Raw genomic sequence first — 23,717 nt, forward strand, 5'->3', positions numbered from 1 at the left:
TGATGTTTCTTCCTGCCTTTCAATCAAAGACTTTGAACTCCCCAGCCCTCCCTGAAAATATCCCTGTCAGCCCCAACTGACCCAACACCTCCAGGGACCTGAGACCTACTGTGGAGGTGGTAGTAGGGGATAGGAATAAAAGTTTGGGATCCCTGGAGTAGGAAATCAGTAACTCCATTTTCTGGCCGCTGCAGGAAACATCATTAGCTGAGTAGTAATGAGTATGACAATTGTCATGGCAAATATTTGTAGGGGTGGTGTAGAGGGTAGCCTGGATGTCCAGGAAGACAGTAGCCCTATTTCACCATATGCAAATGTCTTCTCCCAGGTAATTCTAATCTCCTGAATGGCAAGAGTGATGCTTTATATCTTAGCATCATCCATATCCCCCCCCCAGTCCTTGCATAGGACAGATCAGTACACCCATGATGTCATGATACATGATGACATGATACATGATGATGACCTGGTCAGAATTATCTCTCCCTGACCTCAAAAGAGTAACCATCTCAGGAATACAACTCAGTCTTCTCATTTGTCTTTAGCCTTGCTGGTAGTAATGAGATTAGGGTCACAGAATATTTCACCAATTGTTCATAAGATGGTACATATTAATTCATTTTTGTTCTTTGTTCATTAAACTTATGCTGTAGTTCCAGCCTAATGTTTCTTTTCTTAATGTTGGCAGGTAAAGACGGCCTATTTTACCCCAAGGTAGAAAACCAATACAGCTGTGTCTGACAGGGAACAGTCATCATGTCCTTCTGCGAATAACCAGGGATTTTTACCAAGGAGTCACTTCCCTGAAATCCGGTCCTCAGTAAATGGAAGTAAGTGGGTGGATGTAACAGGGCCTGGTAACCAGCTGAGGTGGGAGATTCTCTCTGCCTTTGGATTCTGATTGTTTCTGTCTTATTCTACATGATCTTTGCTGAGGCAAAGACACGCTTTTCTGTCATCATCAAAACAGACCTCCCGCCAGCAGGGTGGGAGAATTCCCTACTTGACCACCAGCCTATCCCAGACACAGGGTGGAAAAGGAGCCCTCGCCTCCTCACCTCCAGGGAATGTGGGTTTCCCTGAAAGAAGGGAGACGTTAAAATTCCATTTCTTAGCTGGAGCTACCCTCTGTTACTTCTCAGATTTTATTAAAATTAAACCTGTTAATTCTTTGTTCTTTCACCCTGAAGCAATTCTGGAAAGAAAACATATTTTAAAATTGAACAGAAAAACTATTATGAAAGACACTGAGCTCACATTTGTTAAATGACTTTGTGCTCTTGAAAAGAAATGTATAAAAAGCAGATTATGAACTGCTCCGCATGACTTCCTTTGTGTGGATTTCAGAAGCAGCTTGACTGACACACAGATCCTGAAGGAGAGAATCTTTGGATACTAAAAATGCTTTTAACGAAGGTGATACACAAGATTTCAGAGAACAATTTCAACATTGTTCTGTTGAAGGTTATACTCAGCTCTGAACCACATTACTTTCCTGTCTACGTTTCATTTCCCGGGGTCTTGCCAAGTGATAAACAGACACAGGCGTTTGGTAGATGCGGCGTTTTTTCAGCACGAACAGGGTGGCTGGAGTTTGCTTAGTTAAAGGCATCTATTGACTTCTGTGATCATTATGGAAATGCTGGTGTGAGGCCTTCAGGAGACTATGGGGGGAAAATGGACATACTGTGCTGTCTATTCCATCATCCAGATACATTTTGTCAGGGGTAAGGCTTCTGGTTGTCCTTTCTTGTCAGATCGGCTGCTTTGGGGGGAATGGGGCCTCTGTTTATTTAAAATGCCTTGTGGCTACTGCCGAAATTGATCACCAAAGGCAGACTGTTATTAAGGTTTTCAGCTATGTGTTTAAGTGGCAGCTCTCAGAGAGATGTTAAGAGTCTAGAAAGGATTACAAATGAGCACTAAAAACAAGAAGGGAGTGGGTGGTTTGTGCCACTGCTCTGAGACATTTTCACCCATTTTCTTTCTAAGAGGGTCTCTCGGAGTAACTGGGAAATTGTGCTTCTTGCAAATGAAATGCTCTCCAAGTGATAGTCAGAATAACTCCGGAATACTAGAAAAATCACAAGCCATCAAGACTCAGAGCTCCTGGCTCAACCTTTTCTCTTTCTCAAATACTTTCTCTTTTGGATATAGCCAAGAATTTCTCCTCCAAATACTAAGATCTTTGGGAGCTGAACATACGTTGAATTTTAATGAGGCATGTGTAGGTATGGACCTGGGAGACAAAGTAGGGTCCTTATGACAGCGGGGACCAGTGCCTAAAGGGCCTATTTAAAAACAGCAGGAGGAGAGATTTGTTCTGCATTCCGTAGCACGAGGGTATTAGAGTGAGCCCGAGTGTCTTAAGAATTAGCTCTGCTTTTCAGATATAGTTATGAAGATTTTTAAAGGAGAATTTCTAAATCAAAGGAGACTTTGGAATATAATGCTGTAGATAGGATCAGAGATGTATTACCAGGCAAAGGTGAGCTCACAGGGAGCTACGTTAAGCTGCAGTAACCTCTGCCTACCCAAATTTTGCATTCGTAAAAGTGTAGTAACTCCCGTTTGTCCAGTACCTTTGGAGCCTGTTTTTTTCTCAGTTGCTTGTCATCTTTTTATCTTTTTCCTTTGTGAGCTTCAGTGGTACTTGTCACAATAATATATCATTCCTGTAACAGTATTCCATGTTAATTCTAAAACTGAGACCTACGCTATTGAAGGCATGTCAACGGCTCAGTGCTTAACATACTGTAAGTGTCCTGTACCGTTTGGTCAGAGAGCTGATGGGAGGGAATCTTCTTTCATGTCTAGTGTTTCAGTGTTGATTATAAATGATGCTGACCAGCGGGTTATCTTTAGTGGAAACCTCTACCGCTGTTTTTTCCCCATCCTTTCCTCAGGCACCCTAACTACATGGAAATGATGGCCCTTTTGATCCTCTGATATTGAATGTCAAATTTCTTACTCTTCTCAACCAATTTGGAAGGCAGTTTGGAGGTCATGAAGGTTATAGAAGGAGCACAGACTCTAGACAACCAAATTAATGTTCTTTTACTGAGGTGTGACTTTAAGCAAATCACTTAATCTCTCTGTGCCTCAGTTTCCTCTTTGATAAACAGTGTTAACAAACATCACCCTTTGGACTTCCCTGGTGGCACAGTGGTTAGGAATCCGCCTGCCAATGCAGGGGACACGGGTTTGATCACTTTTCTGGGAAGATCCCACATATTGCAGAGCAGTTAAGCCATGCGTCACAAGTACTGAACCTGCGCTCTAGAGCCCGTGAGCCACAACTACTGAGCCCGTGTGCCACAACTACTGAGCCCGTGTTCCACAACTACTGAAGCCCATGCGCCTATAGAGCCCATACTCCACAACAAGAGAAGCCACCACAATGAGAAGCCGCGCACCTCAACAAAGAGTAGCCCATGCTCACTGCAACTAGAGAAAGCCTGCATGCAGCAACAAAGACCCAACACAGCCAAAAATAAATAAATAAATAAATAAATAAATTTTTAAAAACAAACAGAAAAATCACCCTTTGGTGTGTGCAGAGGATTAAACAAAATAACCTACGTAAAATCCTCTTGTAAACATATATTTTTAAAAACATACGCATATTAGTTATTTTTCAGTTTCAGAAAATAACATTTGTGTGTTATTATATGTTATGTGCTTTTGATTCATAAACAAAAAAAGCCAATTATATTCATTGTAAGAGTAGTTGTCATAATAAACTTGCTAGTGGGCTCCAATCTTTAAATAGGCTTAATTTTTTTCACAGGTAGTCAGAGAACTTGCATTATTTTTTGGACAGACCAATAGACAAAGTGATAGACATTCAAAAGTCAATAATTTCCTCTAGTGTCTTTAAGCAAATGCCTCCTCATTTGTATTGAGTCTTATGCTTCTCTGTCTAGATCAGGAACAAGCTCTCTCTAAGTCAGCCAGGGAGGAAAGTTCCAGCTGCTCCCTCACTTCACCAAAGTAACCAAGGTTTCTCATTGAGTCACTCTGTGTGAATCATGCAAACTGATGGCTCACGTCCTTCCTTTTCAGGAGTATTGGAAGAAACGTTCAATGCAGAAGAAGACATTTATGCATTACCTGGTTCTGATGTCAACCTGACCTGCCAAACACAGAAGAAAGGCTTCTTGGTGCAGTTGCAGTGGTCCAAGGTCACTGATAAGTTGGACCTGATTGCCTTTATCATCCCCAGCGTGGCTTTTACTGTGCCAGTGGGAGCCCCTGTGAGTCGCTGGTGGCTTTCAGAGAAGCTCCCAGGAATGTGTCAAAGTGGACTCTGCACTTAAGGAACATGTCCTCCTTGCTCACTGGGAAGTATGAGTGTAGCTTCACCCTGTACCCAGAGGGCATTCAGACGAAAATCTACAACCTACAGATTCAGACAAATGGTAAGCATGTCTGGGAGGGGGAAGGAAGCACATGCATTCGTTCACCTCTCATTTGTTCAACAAGTATGTGTTCTGAGCCAGCCATGTGCCAGAATACATGTAAAATTGCACCAGCGATAAGTGGTAAAGACTACAGTGATTTTGTGAGAGAATATAATAGAAGTCAGGAAAATTGACTCTGAGAAAGCAACACCTGAGCTGAGGTCTGAAGATTAGTAGATATTAACACCATTTAGGAGGTGGAAGGTTTGTGAGTGATCCAGAGACAAGGAACAGCTGATATGAAGGGCTATGTAGTGTTTGAGGACATAGGAAGATGCCAGTGGGACTTCGGTACAGAATTAAGGGATGAGGTGGGAGATACGGTAAGGACCAGATCATGCTGAACTTTGTCAGCCATGTTTGAGGTTTGGATTTTTATCTAAGTGCCTTGGGAAGACATCAAAGTATTTTCAACCAAAGGATGGCATGACATTTATAGCCTGATTGAATTTGTGTTATAAAAAGCTGGTCCTGGCTTCAGTATGAGAATGAAGTGAAGGGGGATGAGAAGGAGAAGGTGGAGACAAGTTAGGAGACCAGTAGCCCAGAGGAGACAGAGTGATAGTTTGGGTAGATGTAGAAAGAAGATGACGAATTTGAGCTTTGAGCGTTAAACAGGTAGGACTTGGTAATAGAGTGGATCTAGAACAATGGCAGTATGAGTCAGGGAGAGAAAAATCATGCATGTGTCTGGCAAGCACACCTGAATGGTGGTGCCATTCACTGAGATGGGAGGCAAAGGAATCAGAGCAGTTTGGGGGGACTTATCAAAGTGGATTTGGATATATTTAGTATAAGGCAAGGAAAGGTACCAAGGAGGCTGCTGAATGTGTAGCATTCACTCATTCTTGATTTAGAAGGCTGCCTTTGAAGGCAGGAATCCTAGGTTAAAGTTCTAGTAGCTTTCTGGCTAGAAAAGAATTTCACCTGGGGCCTGGCATGTACATTCTCTGAGCCCATCGGGAAAATGATGACAGTAATGCCTACCCTAAATTAGTTGGTCCTAAAATAAATGATTTCCATTTATACTAATGGAAAAGACGGAAACGAAAGCCAAATGGAAAATGCACTGGAAATGGAATGTTTTTAACTCAGGGACAAAGTGACCTGGTGTTATATGAAAAAAGCACAGCAAAAACTAACTCATGAACGCTATGCTAAAGAAGGCATGGAGCTGCCCAGGACAAACAAAAGGTATGGATTTATTACTTCCTCTCCACTTCTCAAGAGATAAGACCATGCATGGTGTTGGGCAGTCCAGCTATAGAGCAGGATCTCTTCTACCTCTACCTTAACAATGCCCCATTCCCATTGCTGTTTTCCAAGGAAAAAATACTTCATTTGGGGATAGGTTGGGATGGTGGGGGTTGAGTGAAGAGAAATGAGAAGACCTGTATAGAACAGTGTTTGCCTACATATATTTTGGCATCAGGTGGCCTGGATTTGAATGTTGGCTCTGTCATTCACTATATATTTCATCTTCGCCGGGTTCTTCTAAGTCCCTAAGTTTTTGTTTCCTGATATAACAAATACGGATAATTATAGGAACTCCTTCACAGGTACCGTTATTTTGACGGTTAGATGAGATAATCTGTGTAAAGCACTTAGCATAGTTCCTGCCCAAGAGTAAGAGTTTGGAAAATGGTACTTTTCATTATGAATAGTAAAAATAATAATGAGTGAACTCTATATCTCAGGTCTCATTGAAAATGAGTCTTCCGCCCTCTCTTTTTGTGTCTGCCTGATATGGAGCCCAACAAAACATGTGCCACACATTAGCACAAGTACACACTGACCTTGGCTTTAGACAAAGATTTTGGGTCTTCTTCCTAAAACTGTAAACTATGCTACTGCATATGTGAGGACCTAGTGTTTATTCCATGGAGAATTGACAACATGGATTAATGTGCCGTATAGGAAATAGGAGGTGGGAATGGCTCAACATAAAGACAGCAGTGGAGAAGAGGTACAGTGCCATTCAGAAAGGAGAGTGGTGTTGCCTTTGAGGGAAAGTGTATTTCTTAAAATAAAGGGCCAAGCTTGTAACTACTAAAAACTGCAAATCACTGGGGAGGCAGAAGCCAAGTATACATGCTTTGTGGTTGTCCATTTCCCAGTCTTCTGACTGTAACTTTGCTCTTGATCTGCCGGACCAGATGGAAAAAACAATGGCCTCGATGTTAGAGAAATGGTTCTGGTATTGTGTGTTTGGGTACAAAGGGAGCAAAATAGAAAAGAGAAAAACAGAAAGGGAAAGAACTCTTTCACCACAGAGTGATCAAAAATGTAAGCCTAGTATAAAGCTAAGGGGCAGATACTTAGATGGGCAGTTGTCACTCAAAAGCCCTGTCAAATCCCCCCTCATGACATCTTTTTCCCCTTTATTCTTTTGATCTTCACTCCTTCTCCTCTCTCTCTTGCCATTTCCCTCTCACAACTCTGGGAGATCTTCAGGTTTACAGGCTGGTTGGGTAAGCAAAGCACACATGAGTGCAAGTATGTGCAATACACGAACAAATGCAAATTGAAGTGGTGTATGAGAATCTAAATATGAAAATGCTGAGGGACCAGAGGTGGTTGGGACCTCTTTCTGTTTCCTTTCTGTTGTCTGCAGAGTCATTCTCCTCCCTGCCTGCTCACAAAACAGTGTGTCTAAATCCTGTCCCCATGTTCCTGGAGTGCCTAGCTGAGAAGGGACTCTTCTCTTCACTATACCTTGTTCCTTTGTGTGAGCTAGTGCTCTGAGGCTGTGGATGAGGGTAGAAATGTAACACACTGCTTGGCATTTGCTTCTTTTTTCATTTTCACTTGACAGGGTTTCCTTTTAGGTTAGTTTTAGGGTTATTCCAAGAAACGCAGTTCTCTGAGTCAAGCCTTGGGTTATTGTCATCCAGGTTTCCATCATTTGACGCTACTGGATCCCACAGTGCTTCAGACTGTGAGACTTTAATGTGTCTGAAATGTGTAGTTGTTAGGATTAGTTCTAAAAAGTACAATATGGCTTTAATTTCCCAGATTACAACAAAAGCCTTGGGGGCGGTTAATGTCCTTGTTAGAAGCAGTAGTAGGAGAAGAAGGAGGAAAGGTAGTAGAAGGAGGAGGAGGTGTGGTAATAGAAGTAGTATAGACTATAATAACAGAGTAATAGTACCGGTAATAGAATGGAATAATCTGGATAATATAATCTGGATAATCTCAGTCTAACTACATGCTACTACCCTGTCTAAAGGCATAGTGTGTTCTTTGACCTTTTTTTCCCAGTTTTATTGAGATATAATTGACATATTGTATTCATTTTAGGTATACAACATGATGATTTGATATATGTATATATTGTAAAATGATCACCACAGTAAATTCCGTTAACATCCATCACTTCACACAGTTAAAATTTTTTTCTTATGATAAGAACCCTTAAGATGTGCTCTTTTAGCAACTTTTAAACACTTTAATTTTTTTTTTTTGCGGTACGCGGGCCTCTCACTGTTGTGGCCTCTCCCGTTGCGGAGCACAGGCTCCGGACACGCAGGCTCAGCGGCCATGGCTCACGGTCCCAGCCGCTCCGCGGCACGTGGGATCTTCCCGGACCCGGGCACGAACCCGTGTCCCCTGCATCGGCTGGCGGACTCTCAACCACTGTGCCACCAGGGAAGCCCTTTTAAACACATTTTTAACTTTAGTTACCATGCTGTACATTACATCCCCAGAATTTATTTATTTTATAACTGGAAGCTTGTACCTTTTGGCCACTTTCACTCATTTTGCCTACTCCCCACCACCTGCCTCTGACCAGTCTGTTCCCTTTTAATCTGAAGGCTGTCTTACATTTCTTATTTTTCTTTTCCAATGCATTTGTTGAGCAAATTTGATTATTTGTCCTGTAGAATTACCCACAGCCTGGGTTTTGCTTTTCACATCTCATGGTATCTCCATGTTCCTCTTTCACCTTTTAGTTAGGTATACAGATTTGATCACATTTATTTTTATTTTCTGGCAAGAGTATTTCATAGATGACGTTGTGTAGTTACATCAGAGCTACATAATGTCTGATTGTGTGATGTTAACAGCCACTGATGGGTATTGCCTAGATCCATTCGTTCATTATGGGCTGCCAAAGAGTGATGTTCTAATTCTATCATTCCTTCATTTATCAGCTGAAGTATTCTTATAAAGAGAAATTCCTCCCATGAACCAATTATTTACTACATGTACAATTTGTATAAGAAAAGCAGAATAGACACTTGGTTCTTTCCCTTTATTTACCGGATTTAAAAATGAGTTGGTTCACTAGCATTCTTAGGTCATAAATAAGTATTTGTGTTAAGTATCAAGAATTTATACGAATTTAAACATATTAATGAGTTTTAATTCATTATAGTTATTATCCTTATTAGGCTGAAAATGTCCCACATATAAAATCTATTAACCATTTATAATATAAATTGCAAATATTTTCTCAGTTTGTCCTCTGTCCATACTTTCTTATGCTACTGTTTCCAATGCAGCATAATTCTTACATTTATGACATAAAATATATCACTTTTTTTCCTTATTGGTTCTAATTTTGAGTCATAGTTAAGAAAAGTTTTCCCCATTCCCAGATTATACAGAAATTCACTCATGTTATTTCTCACACTTGCATGTTTTTTTAAATTAGCATTTAAATTTGTGATGTTAGGTTTCTAGTGTTAAAAATTGTAACTAAATATATTTTTTTATGATTTCTAATACTTTTCTTTCTGTATTTCCTACTTTTTTTCCTTCCTATGGTTCAGTTTAGAAATTTTCTATTGACCTATTTTCCAATTCACGAATCTTATTTTTCTTGGTATCCAGTAAGTTTTCAGTCTCATCAAATTCATTCTTAATTTCTGATGTTATATTTTTAAGTTATTATTTTTTTTAGATTTTTAATTCTTTGATGAAATTATTCATCTTTTCATGTAGTTCCTTCATCTCTTTCTCTATTCTTAAATATGTTAAAAAGAGTTAATGTCCTTGTTGGCTAACTCCAATGTTTCTATTTTTTCTATGTATGCAGTTTATTATATGTATTACATATATAAAGAATATATATTGTGTTATTATTGACAATAATAGCAAAAGGAAAGGATGTGCTGGAGTAAGTTGTGAAAAAGAAAAAGTAGACAAAAAACAGACACATGAATGATCTCCTATAACATACCCAACAGAACAGTGCCGCAATTAATGGTTTAAAGAATTTCATGTTCTTAAAGAAATTGAGAAGAAAAAAGAAAAAAAATGTATATATTTTATATTGACCCATATATTTACCATTTCCTATGCTCTTCTTTCCATCCCATGGAGTGAAGTTACTATTTGGTGTCATTTTCTTTCAGCCTGAAGGACTTACTTTAGAATTTCATATAAAACGAATCTACTTGCCATGAATTCTGGTTTTTCTTTTTTTCATTTTTATTTTTGAATGATATTTTCAATGACTGTAGAATTCTTAGTGGACTGTTTTTTCTTTCAGTATTTTGAATATGTCTTCCGATCTCCATTGTTTCTAGTGAGACAAGAGCCATTAATTCTATTATTGGTCCCTGCATGTGATAAGTTTGGGGCTTTTTCCTTACTGATTTCAATCACTGCTTTCCTACTTTTCTCTTTGTTTTGGCTTTCAGCAGTTTGATTATGACATGCCTAGTTGGGTGTTTCTTTGTATTTATCGTATTAAGGTTTTAAAGTTCTTGAATGTGTAGATTAATTTGGGGAAATTTTTAAAAAATCAAATATGCAGTTTTTGGTCTTTGTTTCTTCAAATATTTGTTCTGTCCCCCTCTGTTTCATCTCTCCTTCTATGACTCTAATTACATATGTGTTAGGACACTTGATATTGTCCTATATGGCTCTGAAACACTTTGTTTTCCTTCAATCGTCTTTCTCTCTGCTATTCAGATTAGATAATTTATATTAATCATTATTCAGACATACTGATTTTTTTCTTCTGCCATCTCAAATTGGCTGTTGAGAATTCCCAGTGAATTTTTTATTTTTATTATTGACTTTTCAACTCTAGAATAACCATCTGGTTCATTTTATCCTCACTAAAATTCCCTATGTATTGAGTCATTGCCATCATATTTTGCTTAATCCTTTGAACATACTTTTAATAGCTGCTTTGAAGTCTGTTAAATCCCATGTAGGATCTGCTCAGAGTCAGTTTCAATGAACTGCTTTTTTCTTGAGTATGGATCACACTTTCCTGTTTCCTTCATATGTCCTCATTTTTTGTTGAAAGCTAAACGTAAAAACAAAAACAAAAAACCCATAATGCGACAACTCTAGATTCTGTGGGTTTTTCAAAATTTTAGTAACTTACCCATATTTAAATTGCAAAATCTGTCTCCTTTGCAGTGTGTGGCCATTGAAATCTCTGCTTAGCTTTTTACTATAATTCTTATGTCTTTAGTTTGGCTTCCAAGGAGTTGCCCCTACATTGGCAAAGCCCCTTTGTTGGTCCACAAATGAATTTGGCAAAAATTGTGCTCAAATACCTCAAGCCCAATAGGCTTCCACCCTCTACACATAGATGTCTGTGGAGGCGGGGTTAGGGAGTGCCTTCAAAATTGCGACAGTAGTACCTCCCTTGGCTTTCACTTTTCACTGGGTTCTCTTAAGTCCCCCCCGACTCATGTGTATATTTTCCCAGTCAGCCTGAGATATGTAGAGAATTTATGTCAGCTATTATATGACTCTCTGATTTCTAGAATCTCCATGTTAACTGTCTATCTGGTCTGCCCCTCATCCCAAATGAGACTGCAAACCCAGGCTAACCAAGCGTCAGTTTTTCTCTGTTTCCTACCAAGTTTGTCCCTGTTAGCTGACAAAGTGAAGGATTTTCATGCTCAGACCTAATTTAAGTCTTCCCCTTTCGGAAGAAAAGCTGCTGGGTTTTGTAGCCAGCTCTAAGACGGTGAAACTACCTTTCTCACTGACCTAGTCAGGAAAGGGGATAGAAGGATCCCTAAGCAAGAAGGCTAAAGACTCCTACTGTTCTTATTGAAACTCTAGTGGTTTTTCAGGAAGAAATGCTTCCCAATTAAATGTTTGTCTTTGGTCAATTTCCAGGGCCCTGAAAATTGTGATTTTTTTAACACATTTGCTCAGTTTTATACATATCTTTTTTTCACTGACATCTTCATGCCCGCAAAACCTCAATCCCCGCCTCATCTGCGTTTTTGATACTTATGTTGTATCTTTATTTAAAAATACATATTCATTACTACTCTCTTATAACAATTATTTATTCTTAGTGCTAAAGGTAAATATATATTCAACACTTACCCCTAGACTTTATGTGAATGTCTCTTCAGTTTGAAGTATATTCTATTGGAGAATCCTCAGGAAATGTTCATGGGGCAATATTCCCTGAGTTCTTGCATGACTCTAACATGATTTTTATAGTCTTCATATTAAAGACTGAATGTAATATCCTTACCTCATATTTTCTTTCCTTGAGTATATTCGATATGTTACTATATTATTTTCTGACATAAAGATTTGCTGTCCAAAAGTTAATAACAATTTGATTTTCTTTCCCCAGAACTGACTTTGTTTAATACTTTTATAAGAAAATGCTTAATGTCCATTCTGAGACTATTTTCCTACTTTTGCAGTATAATCTTTTAATATGTATTTTCTAGTCATTTTATTTTAAGAAATTGTACTTGAATTATAATTTTCAGTATTTTTTCTGTCTATTGTTTATTTCCTTGAGTATCTTCTGTTAAGCATACTTTTTATCTTCTTTGCCTGTCTCTTTCTTTGAATCCCTTTTACCTCTTTTTTCTTTTAAAATTCATTATTTATTAACTTATTTCTTTTAAAAATTTCCCTCATTCTATTTTTTAAATTTCTTTTAATGCATTAGCTTTTGTGTTAATATATTCTTGGTTTTGTTCTAGTTTGCTCTTAATTTCTGAAATGATTTTCAAAACTTATTATTTCCAACCCTTTCCTGAATTCTCTCACTTATCTTTTATAAACTTTCTTCTCTCCAATTGACTCATTTACTAGTCTTTCTAAATTTTCTCATAGCTTATATCATTTTCTTTATTTCTTTTAGCTCATTTTGAATAAGTAGGCTATAGTTTTTATTTATTTTGAAGTCATGTCTTTCTAATATGCTGTTATTGTTGTAGGAATGTTACTTTGTTCTCTCTTTTTTTTTCTTATGGTATCTTTACATGTGATTCTACCCCATTTCTTTTCTATTGCTCGATCTAAGTATGTTTAAGTTAAATGGATTTTGATTTTTATCATGGAAGAGTGGGCCAGGCTATCTTTTCTAGAGTCTTCAGTTTCTCTAGAGCTCTCTCTTCTGTTATGTTCAAGGTAAATTATATGCCACTGTACTTTGTGAGATGTACTTCCTTTCCTCCTATCCCTCACTTTTATCTAAATTGCCTCTTTGCTTTCTCCTGTTGGGCCTGTCCTGTTTAATTTGGATTCTACTCCCAGGGGTTTCTTCTCAGTATGGGATATGTCTGAAGAGTCCCCTCTGCTCTAGCACCGACAAGCCTTTTCTTCTTTCCCTAGAAGGCTCTGGTAATTTGGTGCCTACATACTCCTTTCTACATTTCTGCTGCTATTCTCAGATTAGTCTGCCTTTTTTCCCAGTGATTGCCTGTTGGTTTTTTTCTGGGGCAGGGGGAGAGTTCTCTAGTTCTAAGGGCCATCAGGAGCCCAGCTGATTTTCCTGTTTCTTTTTGCACAGTTGCTGATATCACAGTGGCCTAGTGGTTTGTCTCCACCTATTAATGGTGATATATTGTTATTTAGTGTTCCCGCAGATATTGCTGTAGATATTGTGTTTAGTTTTGCTACTCTAGTTAGTCTGTTTTTATTAGGAATTTCAGGAATATTCAAAAAGTTATGCCACTTGTATTTCCAACTTCCCAGAATCTGGACAAACTTTACAAAGAATTTAATACTTATGTATTTGGGTAATGCACATTAAAATAGAGTTAATGTACCAAGTGGATTTCATAAACTACACAAATGTGTGCCTAGGTCAGTCTCTGTTTAAAATAAACTGATAGGTTCTTCCCTGGTGGTGCAGTGGTTAAGGATCCGCCTGCCAATGGAGGGGACACGGGTTCGAGCCCTGGTCCAGGAAGATCCCACATGCTGCGGAGCAGCTAAGCCTGTGCACCACAACCACTGAGCTTGCTCTCTAGAGCCCGTGAGCCACAACTACTAAGCCCACGTGCCACAGCTGTGCACCTCAACAAAGGGTAGCCCCCGCTTGCCACAACTAGAGAACAGCCCGCGTGTAGCAATGAAGACCCAATGCAGCCAAAAAAATAAATAAAATAAAATTTCTCTCATTAAAAAATTTTTTTAAAATAAAATAAACTGATATAAGTCGAAAAGTTACAATAATCTCAAAAATAAAATCAATAATATTAATGGTGGTATGCAAACATGGCAAAAAAAGTTTCATAGTGATATACAAGTAACTCCATTTGGAAGTACTGTTATAGTTAAATGCCTTTAACCATAAAAGACAAGGGTTTTATTGTTTTGTTTTGTTTTTTAAATTATGGGGTTGGAGTAATATTTTGAAGCAGCAGTAGAAAGCAAAGAAGGCACTGATTCCATCTCCTGATCTTGAGGAAATAAGGGTATAAGAAAACAAACAACCACTGTCTGAGAATGATGAGGGGAAGATGGGCCCCAATGGGAAGGCCTGGCTTCAATTAAGGAAGGGGGGGAGGAGAGAGTTATCAGTGAAGAGGACAGCTGATACTGATGAGAGCTTGAAACACAATGAAGTTCTAAAGGCTAGGTATAACTTTCAAAATATCCAATTATTTTTTAAAAAATGTGCTGTTGATAATAATGAGGATGTTCATACCCCATGATCCATTCGTTATACTTCAGGGAATTTATCTTAAGTAGCTGAATGGTCAGAAGAAAGCTTTTAGTTTAAGGACGATCCTTGCTATAAAGATTGTAATAGTTTAAATAAGGTAAAAACCCAAACTGAAAAAGCATATGCTTCAATAATTGAAAATTACTAAACAAATGATGATGTGTATATATGACATAAAGCATCTAAGAATTTCAACCACAAATAGCTTAAGAATCATGCAAAACATTTTAAGTAAAAATATAGGTAACACTTTTTGGTTAATAAAATTGCAAAGTATGAAAAAAAATACATGCATACAAATAAGATTTGTATAGATGTAGAAAAAAAGAAATAAGATTTTCAGGATATTAGGATGATAGAATTGTTTTCATTTATAATTTTTTTTAATTTATTTTTTAAAATTTATTTTTGGCTGCATTGGGTCTTTCGGTATGCGGGCCTCTCACTGTTGTGGCCCCTCCCGTTGCGGAGCGCAGGCTCCGGACGCACAGGCTCAGCGGCCATGGCTCACGGGCCCAGCCGCTCTGCGACATGCGGGATCTTCCTGGACCAGGGCACGAACCCGTGTCCCCTGCATCGGCAGGCGGACTCTCAAGCACTGCGCCACCAGGGAAGCCCTGCGTTGGGTCTTTATTGCAGCACGTGGGCTTTCTCTAGTTGGGGCGAGCGGGGGCTAGTCTTCGCTGTGGTGCACAGGCTTCTCATTGCGGTGGCTTCCCTTGTTGCTGAGCATGGACTCTAGAGTGCAGGCTCAGTAGTTGTGGCGCACAGGCTCTAGAGCTCAGGCTGAGTAGTTGTGGTGCACGGGCTTAGTTGCTCCGCAGCATGTGGGATCTTCCCGGCTCGGGGCTGGAACCCGTGTTCCCTGCATTGGCAGGCGGATTCTTAACCACTGCACCACGAGGGAAGTCCTATAAGTTATTTTTGACATTATTATAGTTTGCTTACATATGTATATATATGTGTGTATGTATATATATATATCACCATCCTGAAAAGAGAGACTACAAAACTTCATCTAATATCACTTTTTAAATGAAAATAATTTATTAATGGCGCTTCCTTGTAGTCCTTATGTGTTTTTCTGTGTCATTTCTTCTTTGGAGAAATATTTATAAGCTCTAAAATGACAATTAGGTATGAAAACAGTAAAAAGATCAGCATATGTCAGGAGTTTGGTAGGAGGAAGGTGTGAATAGGCAGAGCACAGAGGATTTTTAGGTCAGTGAAACTATTCTATATGATACTACAATAGTGGATACATGTCAGACATTTGTCAAAATTCATGGAATGTATAACACCAAGAATGAACCCTAATGTAAGTAAACTATGGCCTTTGGGTGATGATGTGTTTGATGTCGGTTCATTGATTGTAACGAAGGCAACACTGTGGTTAGGAGTGTTAGTAATGGGGGAGGCTGTGCATGGGTGGGACAGGGGATATATGGAAACTCTGTACTTTCCACTCAATTTTGCTATGAACTTAAAAGTTCTCTAAAAGTAACTGTCTATTAAAATTTTTAAAAAGACAGTTAGAGGCTAGGTTATAACATTTTATGTTCTACCTGATCCAGGAAATGTGATCTGAAGCCTAAAGCACCAGTTTGGGGTTAAAGCAGAGGAACATAACAAGCTGTGAGCTGGATTCTGTTAGGGTAGTTTCCCTATAGTTTTTCAGTGAGAAACAACTCTGTGCTTCTCAGTGACTCTTTTGCCATTTATACGAGGACTGTGGGTGGGGTCCCCTTCATAGGTGTACCCTGAGGATAGATGAATCTCTATACGAAAACTGTTCTCACTTCTTGGATTAAAAGCACTTTACAAACCAATCACAGATCCATGTCTTTTCTACCTTATGTTTTGTTACAGTTACACAGGATGAATGGAGAAGCAACCATACAATAGAAATAGAGATAAATCAGACTCTGGAAATACCGTGCTTTCAAAATATCTCCTTAGAAATTTCATCTGAGCTCACCTTCGCATGGTTGGTGGTAAGTGTTGCCCTTTTCAGTGAATAACTGCAATGATCTTTAAATATTAATGAAGTAAAAATGAATAACAAGTAATAATAGGGAAGGAAACATGCTGGATGAGAGGCAGGCATTATGTGGAAGGTTGGGGAGTAGCCAGGGGAGGGAAAGAAGGACGCTAGGATTCCTTGCAACTCAGCAAGCCTCTGGGTCTGTGAATGCAGGAGCTTAGAAATTAGTTCCTCAAGGTTAGTTTATATTTCAAGCTATATACTAAACTGTGATTACAGAGAGAAAAAAGTGGGATGGTGCCCCCGAGAGGAGCCACATCCCGCAGAAGCTCCTATTCACACACACTTGTTTACACACATGTGCAGAGGTGTAGACTACCTTTTCCCAGAGCCCTTACTACTCCATTCTGGAAAATATAACATTGCTTAGATTGGGAAGCACAAACTCTAATGCTTATCAAATATAGGGAGAAAATGTGCATGAGAGAAGCAGGAGCTGAATAAGAAATAGTCACTGCCCAGCTCTATTATTGCCACAGGCCCGTAGTTGCCATATTTTCTGACTTAAAAGAATAAAACAAAACAGAAATCTGGATTTTTATGAGAAATTTTCCAAGGCAAGCCAGCCAGCTCTTAACCAGTATATACAGTAGACCTCTAGTACTACTGTTAAATCAGTTGATACCACAAGTCTTACACAATTATAAAGATAACCATAAACACACTTTCGAGAATCATGTAATAGGGTGTTTATTTAGGTGATCCAGAATATGACTATATTAATTTTTCATATCATCATGAAAATGAAAACACAAGAGTTAAAAATTCTTACAGAACTAATAGTTGTCCGTGAACATATCTGCTGATACCACCTGCAAAATACTGTACTCGCATGGTTGATCATTCGTGTTACAAGTGAATAGATTTTTGTGGGCTGTCTTGGAAACTAGAACCTTCATATAAAAAGATTTCTCTGAGGATGGTGCCAAATCCAAAATAATTGACTTGCAGGTAGGCCTTAAAATACAACCTACTGATAATTTTTTACTGTCTAGATATTTTTGGATAGTCAGTAGGATCAAAAGATACTGTAAAAGAACTTTCTCAAATTGTCCTAAAATCTACAATGTCTCCTTGTCATCTGTCAAAAACCACATTTTTCCCCCTTTTAGGGTTTGGTTTCCAAAATGTAAGACTTCCTGCCTGACATTATACCCATCATTAGTATAAGTCAATTGTTCTTAACAAATGTGATACAGTGTGGTTCCTAGAAAAAAAATTTTAAAGTGGAGATTATGTCAGGAAGTCAGAAACCTGCTGCACTAAACATTACTGTAATGAAAATGCAGTATCTATACCTTGTTTACATTATTAATATATACCACCAATGGGTGAAACGTTTCTACCCTAATTATCACAAATTCACTATCAATGGGAATAGTAAAGTCTAATAGTAATAAATAAGACTAAAGTTTACAGAATATTGAGCAGAGCTCCCTGTGCTCAATATTCTGTAATAACCTAAGTGGGAAAAGAATTTGAAAAAGAACAGATACATGTATATATATATAATTGAATCACTTTGCTGTACACCTGAAACCAACAAAACATTGCTAATCAACAATACTCCAACATAAAATAAAAATTTTAAAAAGAATAATAATAAAAAAATAAAAGACAAAAAAAGTTTAAAAAGACTAAAGTTTAATAAGCTTTACTGTACAGATTTTTGCTGGCTAGTCAGTTGATCTGTAGTGAACTTATCTTTTTTTTTTTTTTTTTTTTTTTTTTGCGGTACGCGGCCTCTCACTGTTGTGGCCTCTCCCGTTGCGGAGCATAGGCTGCGGACGCGCAGGCTCAGCGACCATGGCTCACGGGCCCAGCCGCTCCGCGGCATGTGGGATCTTCCCGGACCGGGGCACGAACCCATGTCCCCTGCATCGGCAGGCGGACCCTCCACCACTGCGCCACCAGGGAAGCCCTAGTGAGCTTATTTTATCTGAAGGGTGTCTAATCTGTTTTTCCAAGCAAATGTTAAAGCTTTCAGTCAGCTTATGTCTTTTCTGTGACGCTGAGCTTCTCCAGGGCAAAAAGCTGCATCACTCATTTCAAAAATCCCTAGCATCTAGTATAGTGCCTAGAACATAGGCACTTAGTAAATATCTAATACATAATTGAATTGTTTCATTTATCTTTGTCCCCTTCCCTCACAGTCCTATTCGTTGGCCTCATATTAAATGGATGATCACTAAACCTCATGCTGGCTGTCTGATTGGTTAATGAGCAGCTCATTAAGTATCAATGACTAGATAACTGATAAGACATCCTCTATGTAACAGTTTTCTTCTAAGAAACTAACATTATCTGTGAATCCTGCCAACATATTTAGGATAAATAAGGGATGGAGAGATTGCACCTAAGGTCACACAGTGAGAGAGTGAGTCCTTAACTTCTACTGGAACTTCAAGCCATGCTCTCAGTTTAAAGAATGCATCATAATTGAGACAACTTGAGGAACTTTTTGAAAGAAACTTCTTTTCACAGGGAACATTGTATTGGCAAATGTGCTGATCAAATTCCAACTGTGCATTCCCTTTTAAAATGTCAAAATCTATTTACTCCTCTAATTTACATCCATACTCCATACTGTTGGCACTGTGGGATTCAGCAAGCCTGAGATGAAATCATCTAATCTCCCATTATTAAGGAATAAACTACAGTTCTTTATGTCATGACTGTTGTAGGTCAGAAGAGAACATAAATATCCCCTCAATCCATTTTTTAGTGCTTTAGTTTCTTGTTAAACTGGCAGCAGTAATCATAATGATAACCAGTTGTTCTTAACAGACATGATATAATGTGGCTTTTAGAAAAAAGTTAAAAAAGTAGAGATGGTGAAGATGAGCCCAGGAGGGTAGAAACCTGCTTTATTGAACTCAGTAACTCTGGGGAGCTGCAATGTGCTTCCACTTCAAGTCCTGCATTAAACCCTGGAAACAATTTGACAAACTAAAATTAGTTTAATCGAAGTCACTGGAAAGCAAAAGCCATGTCTCGTATGTGGAATTTTATAAAATCTAATTAATTCAGTTATGACCCTCATGATAAAGGTGATTATTGGGATTCTCAGTTATCATAAAAATATTATTTGCTGGGTGTCTCTGATCCCATGCTAACGCTGCGTTAAATGTGTTCATGGAGCAGATCCTTTGCATTTTGGAATGTTACATTCCAGGATCATGACTACACTGAAGTAGAAAGGCATCTGGTGCAAATTGTATATCCAACATTTATCTAGAAAGAGAGGTAACTAAGTAAACGCAAAGGGCTAACCCTCGGTGTCAGCTGAGGCTCCATGTGCATGGTTGGATGATGTAGAAAAAGTCACAGAATGTGTGTATTTAGATGGAGTGCAGTTGGTAGAGAAAGGACAAATGCTATTTTTCCTAGTTTATGTCCTGGGGCACAAGCACGCAGTCAACAGGGAAATTCTGCGGGCTTATTCTGGGAGCTTCTAAATACAGTCTAATATTCTGCATTCATTCCAAACTATCATCCTGATTTCCCACAGTATAAATTTCAGTTCAGTCTAACAAACATATGTGAATCTGTTTTAAGTGCTAGGTCCTGCAGGGATACAAAACTATATTGAACATGTTTCCTACCATGAAATACAACTTTAATAAAAATGTAAAAACTAGCAACATAGAGGGAAAATAATTTGATTCTGACTAAATGTACCTGGAAAAGCCTCTTAGGTCATGTCTGAGCTGGATAATTAAAGCCAGCAAACAACAGACATGTACTACACCAAGACCCTGGGACCTGTGAGCACATAGTGGGAGTGGGAGTAGGGGAGGTGATGAGGGAATGTTTGTTCCCAAACTTGGTGGATAAAGAGAAATCCATGACTTTTCTCTTTAAAATCATGAAAAGAAAATGAGAAGCATACCAGATTCACACAGTTCAATATTAGTGATAAAGGTATATAACTAAAACCTAGATGCTTATGCTTCTATAAATTTTTATCTATAAATGTCTCTTTTAAATATTCTCTTCTTTATTACTTGTAATGTTCTATATGTGAACAAAAATCGAAATGGTACCATCAACAATATTGGTTTTCCATGCCTATGGGAAGCCTAGCTATTCAGAAAAGAAAGCTGTCACCTTCTACCTGATGGCAACTGACCCTGTCTTCACCATAATCAAAAATGATGTGTTAACAAATACCGTATGCTAACACATATATATAGAATCTAAAAAAAAAAATGGTTATGAAGAACCTAGGGGCAGGATGGGAATAAAGATGCAGACCTACTAGAGAATGAACTTGAGGACATGGGGAGGGGGAAGGGTAAGCTGGGACAAAGTGAGAGAGTGGCATGGACATATATACACTACCAGATGTAAAATAGATAGCTAGTGGGAAGCAGCCGCATAGCACAGGGAGATCAGCTTGGTGCTTTGTGACCACCTAGAGGGGTGGGATAGGGAGGGTGGGAGGGAGATGCAAGAGGGAGGGGATATGGGGATATATGTATATGTATAGCTGATTCACTTTGTTATACAGCAGAAACTAGCACACCATTGTAAAGCAATTATACTCCAATAAAGAGGTTAAAAAAAAAATGAAGTGTTAGCCAACCTACAAAGTGTTGACAACCGATTATGATGATTGGAAAAATATTGTTGTGGACTTCTATAAAATGGACATGGGGAGCTTTGCAAGGACCCTACTTGACAGCACTGACTGGATGGAGAATAAATGGAGCAAAGTGAAGATAGGAAGCAGTTAGGAGATAAAGAAGTAACAATCGATGCAGTTAACAGAGTTTATTGAATGGGCTGTATACACTCAGCACCTACTTGTCCTGTGGCCACCACTGCCAGCCCTGACATGGAGATGAGGTCACCTCACTAAATCAAATAGTTCCATGGTCTCTTTTCTGCATTGAAAATTCTGATTCTAGTACTAAAATAGGAACCCCTCTGCAAATTATTTTAGGGTTTGTGAGGTCATTAAGAGACATTCAGGAGGAGTTTTCCGTGATTCAATATGAACCCTCCCAGCCCTCATCATGTTAATTATTTTATCCAACTCCTGTATGTTATTATGCATTTATTTTTCTTCTATGGGTCCTGATTTTCTATTTGTTTTTCTTGTGAATTTTTCTTCTCCTCAAACAGACTCTCAGCAGAAAAGTCAAGGACTGTCCATTCTACTTCTTTTGTGAAGCAGTATGTAGCAAAGGCATTAATAGCATGGCTTTTCAAGGGAAATTGTTGTTTTCAAATCCTGGCTCTACATTTAATAGCTGTATGACCTAGGAGCTAGGATTAGGGTGAAGTGAGTAGGGTCCTCACCTTGGGTGCAAAATTTAAGGAAGTGCCCCAAGAAATCAGTAATCAAGATATATATCTTAATAAAATATTTTTAAAAATCAAAATTTAGGGAAAATCCATGATGAACAAAATGTCGAATTTTAAAATAAAGGCACAATGTTTTTTGTTTGTTTTGAGATCCTACTGTGCTGTTCAAAGAACAGGATTTTCCAATCAGCCTGTGGTTCCTTGGTCTTCATGGCATCATGCCCCCCACGGGTGTGGGTTTGAAGGTTGACAAGGGCAGGAGAAAAGATTGAGCAATGCATGGCTTCATGTAGTCATTTTCAAAATGTTAAGTTGTAGAGAGTTTATTAATTTTTTCCATTGAGGCAAAATATGGGAGAATATTTTGATAAGTGCATATAGGGATACATATTTTTCCTTTTGTCTCAGAATTCTATACAGCCTTGGATACGTTGCCCAGCCTGAGTTTTAGTTCTATCATCCACAAAAGGGGATAATTGTAGTTATATAATATAATTATATTATAATTATATAATTATAGTTTTATAATTATATTGTTACAGTACCGGCTCCATGGTGTTATTGTGAGGTGCTAAATAACTTAGCACAGTACCTATGCTCAATACATATTAAAAACTAATCTTTAAAGAGTTCGTTTTAGGACTCTCCATAATTCTTCAGTTTAGTTGAGCAGAGAGTAAATACTCATGAATTCACAGCAGGCTGACTCAGTTGAGGCTGGAAGACAGTGATTTAGTATTAATTGAACATCTGTTGAGTGTTAGGACTCGTGTAGGTGTATCATATACATTAGCTAGTTCAGTCTACATTCCTCATTCAGTTTTGTAAGGGTCTACCAAGTTGGAAATCCCATGAAGTTTTAGAAATATTTATTAATATTTTTAAAATTATCAAAAGAAGAAAAGAAAAGAAAAACAGGCAAGAATAAAGGTTCTGTTTAAGATCCCCTACCAGACTGTTTCCGGAAGAACAGGTGCCCTAAGATCATTCTTAACAGGTAGGAGTTGAGGTGTATTCTCTGACCCCTATCACCAAAGGTAGATCAATATATCATAAAAGGCTCCTTTCAATCAGCAAATTGCCCACACCTCTAAAATCTCCAATTTATACAAAGACCTCTGGCTTCCTGGAATTTCTTATACATTTTTCATTCAAGAGAGTCCACAAAAAAAATTTTGTTTTGTGATGGCTTGGTTTTATTAAGATGTGCTGTCTCAGAGGCTTCTTTGTCCCTTTTTTGGTGCTGTGACTTAAGTACCTTCTTTGTGTGACCTGTGAGCAAGTTAGCTAACCTTGGTTTATTCCAGATCGTTGTAAGGAGTAAATAAGGTAGGACTTGAAAGAACTTGGCACAGTGCCTCAAACACAGTAGGTGCTAAATAAATTTAAGCTATGACTAATAAGAATATAAAAATGTAGTAGTGGTCATTGTATAATGTTAGTATTGTCTCTCCCTCTCCCAGCCCTAGACATTTCATTGTTTCCCTGCATTTTGTCACCTCTCTTCCCATTTGCTCCACGAAGGCAGGTGCTCACATGCAGATTCTTGCCTCGCCCCTTTATATCTGGAGACTCTGGAATCTCTCAGGCTGTCCTGATGTTGTAGATTACAGGGCACACTTTGCAACCGAATCCATCTTTCCCAACGAAGGAACAAATCCCTCCTCTACAACAGTCAAGCATCCAGAAAATAAACAAACAAAAAACACTCTGCATAATTTTTTAAATATCTTTTCTCCATCAGTTAAACTGCCCTGGCCAGTCACCCCCAGCTATGCAGTAAAGGAAAAAGCAGTTCTCTCACCAATCTCCAACTTCAGCCTCTGACTGCCCTTCTTCCACGACAGAGTGACAGATGGAAATGTTCCAAATGGCGAGTCATTTACTAAAAGATCAAGTACTTTGAACCCCTAGATTCTCACAAAAGCAGTCCCTGTGCGTAAAACAATAGTTGTAAAGCGTAGCTTATGCTGAAGAACCTGCAGGGGGAGCC

At 38.5% G+C, this 23,717-nt stretch overlaps 1 protein-coding gene across 1 annotated transcript in view; it reads left to right on the forward strand.

Annotated features, from left to right (window-relative positions):
* The first annotated feature begins 1,666 nt into the window (after nt 1-1,666).
* Nucleotides 1,667-23,717, forward strand: part of CD96 (CD96 molecule) — a 91,624-nt gene continuing 69,573 nt past the window's right edge. The window contains 4 exon segments of the mRNA XM_089910528.1: nt 1,667-1,727; nt 4,066-4,206; nt 4,209-4,421; nt 16,237-16,361. Coding sequence (XP_089766654.1) covers nt 1,667-1,727; nt 4,066-4,206; nt 4,209-4,421; nt 16,237-16,361 — 540 coding nt within the window.

The sequence above is a fragment of the Delphinapterus leucas genome, chromosome 4 (genome assembly GCF_059928025.1).
Source record: "Delphinapterus leucas isolate spDelLeu-1000000601 "Yukka" chromosome 4, BTC_Dleu_Yukka2, whole genome shotgun sequence".
Lineage (NCBI taxonomy): Eukaryota > Metazoa > Chordata > Mammalia > Artiodactyla > Monodontidae > Delphinapterus > Delphinapterus leucas.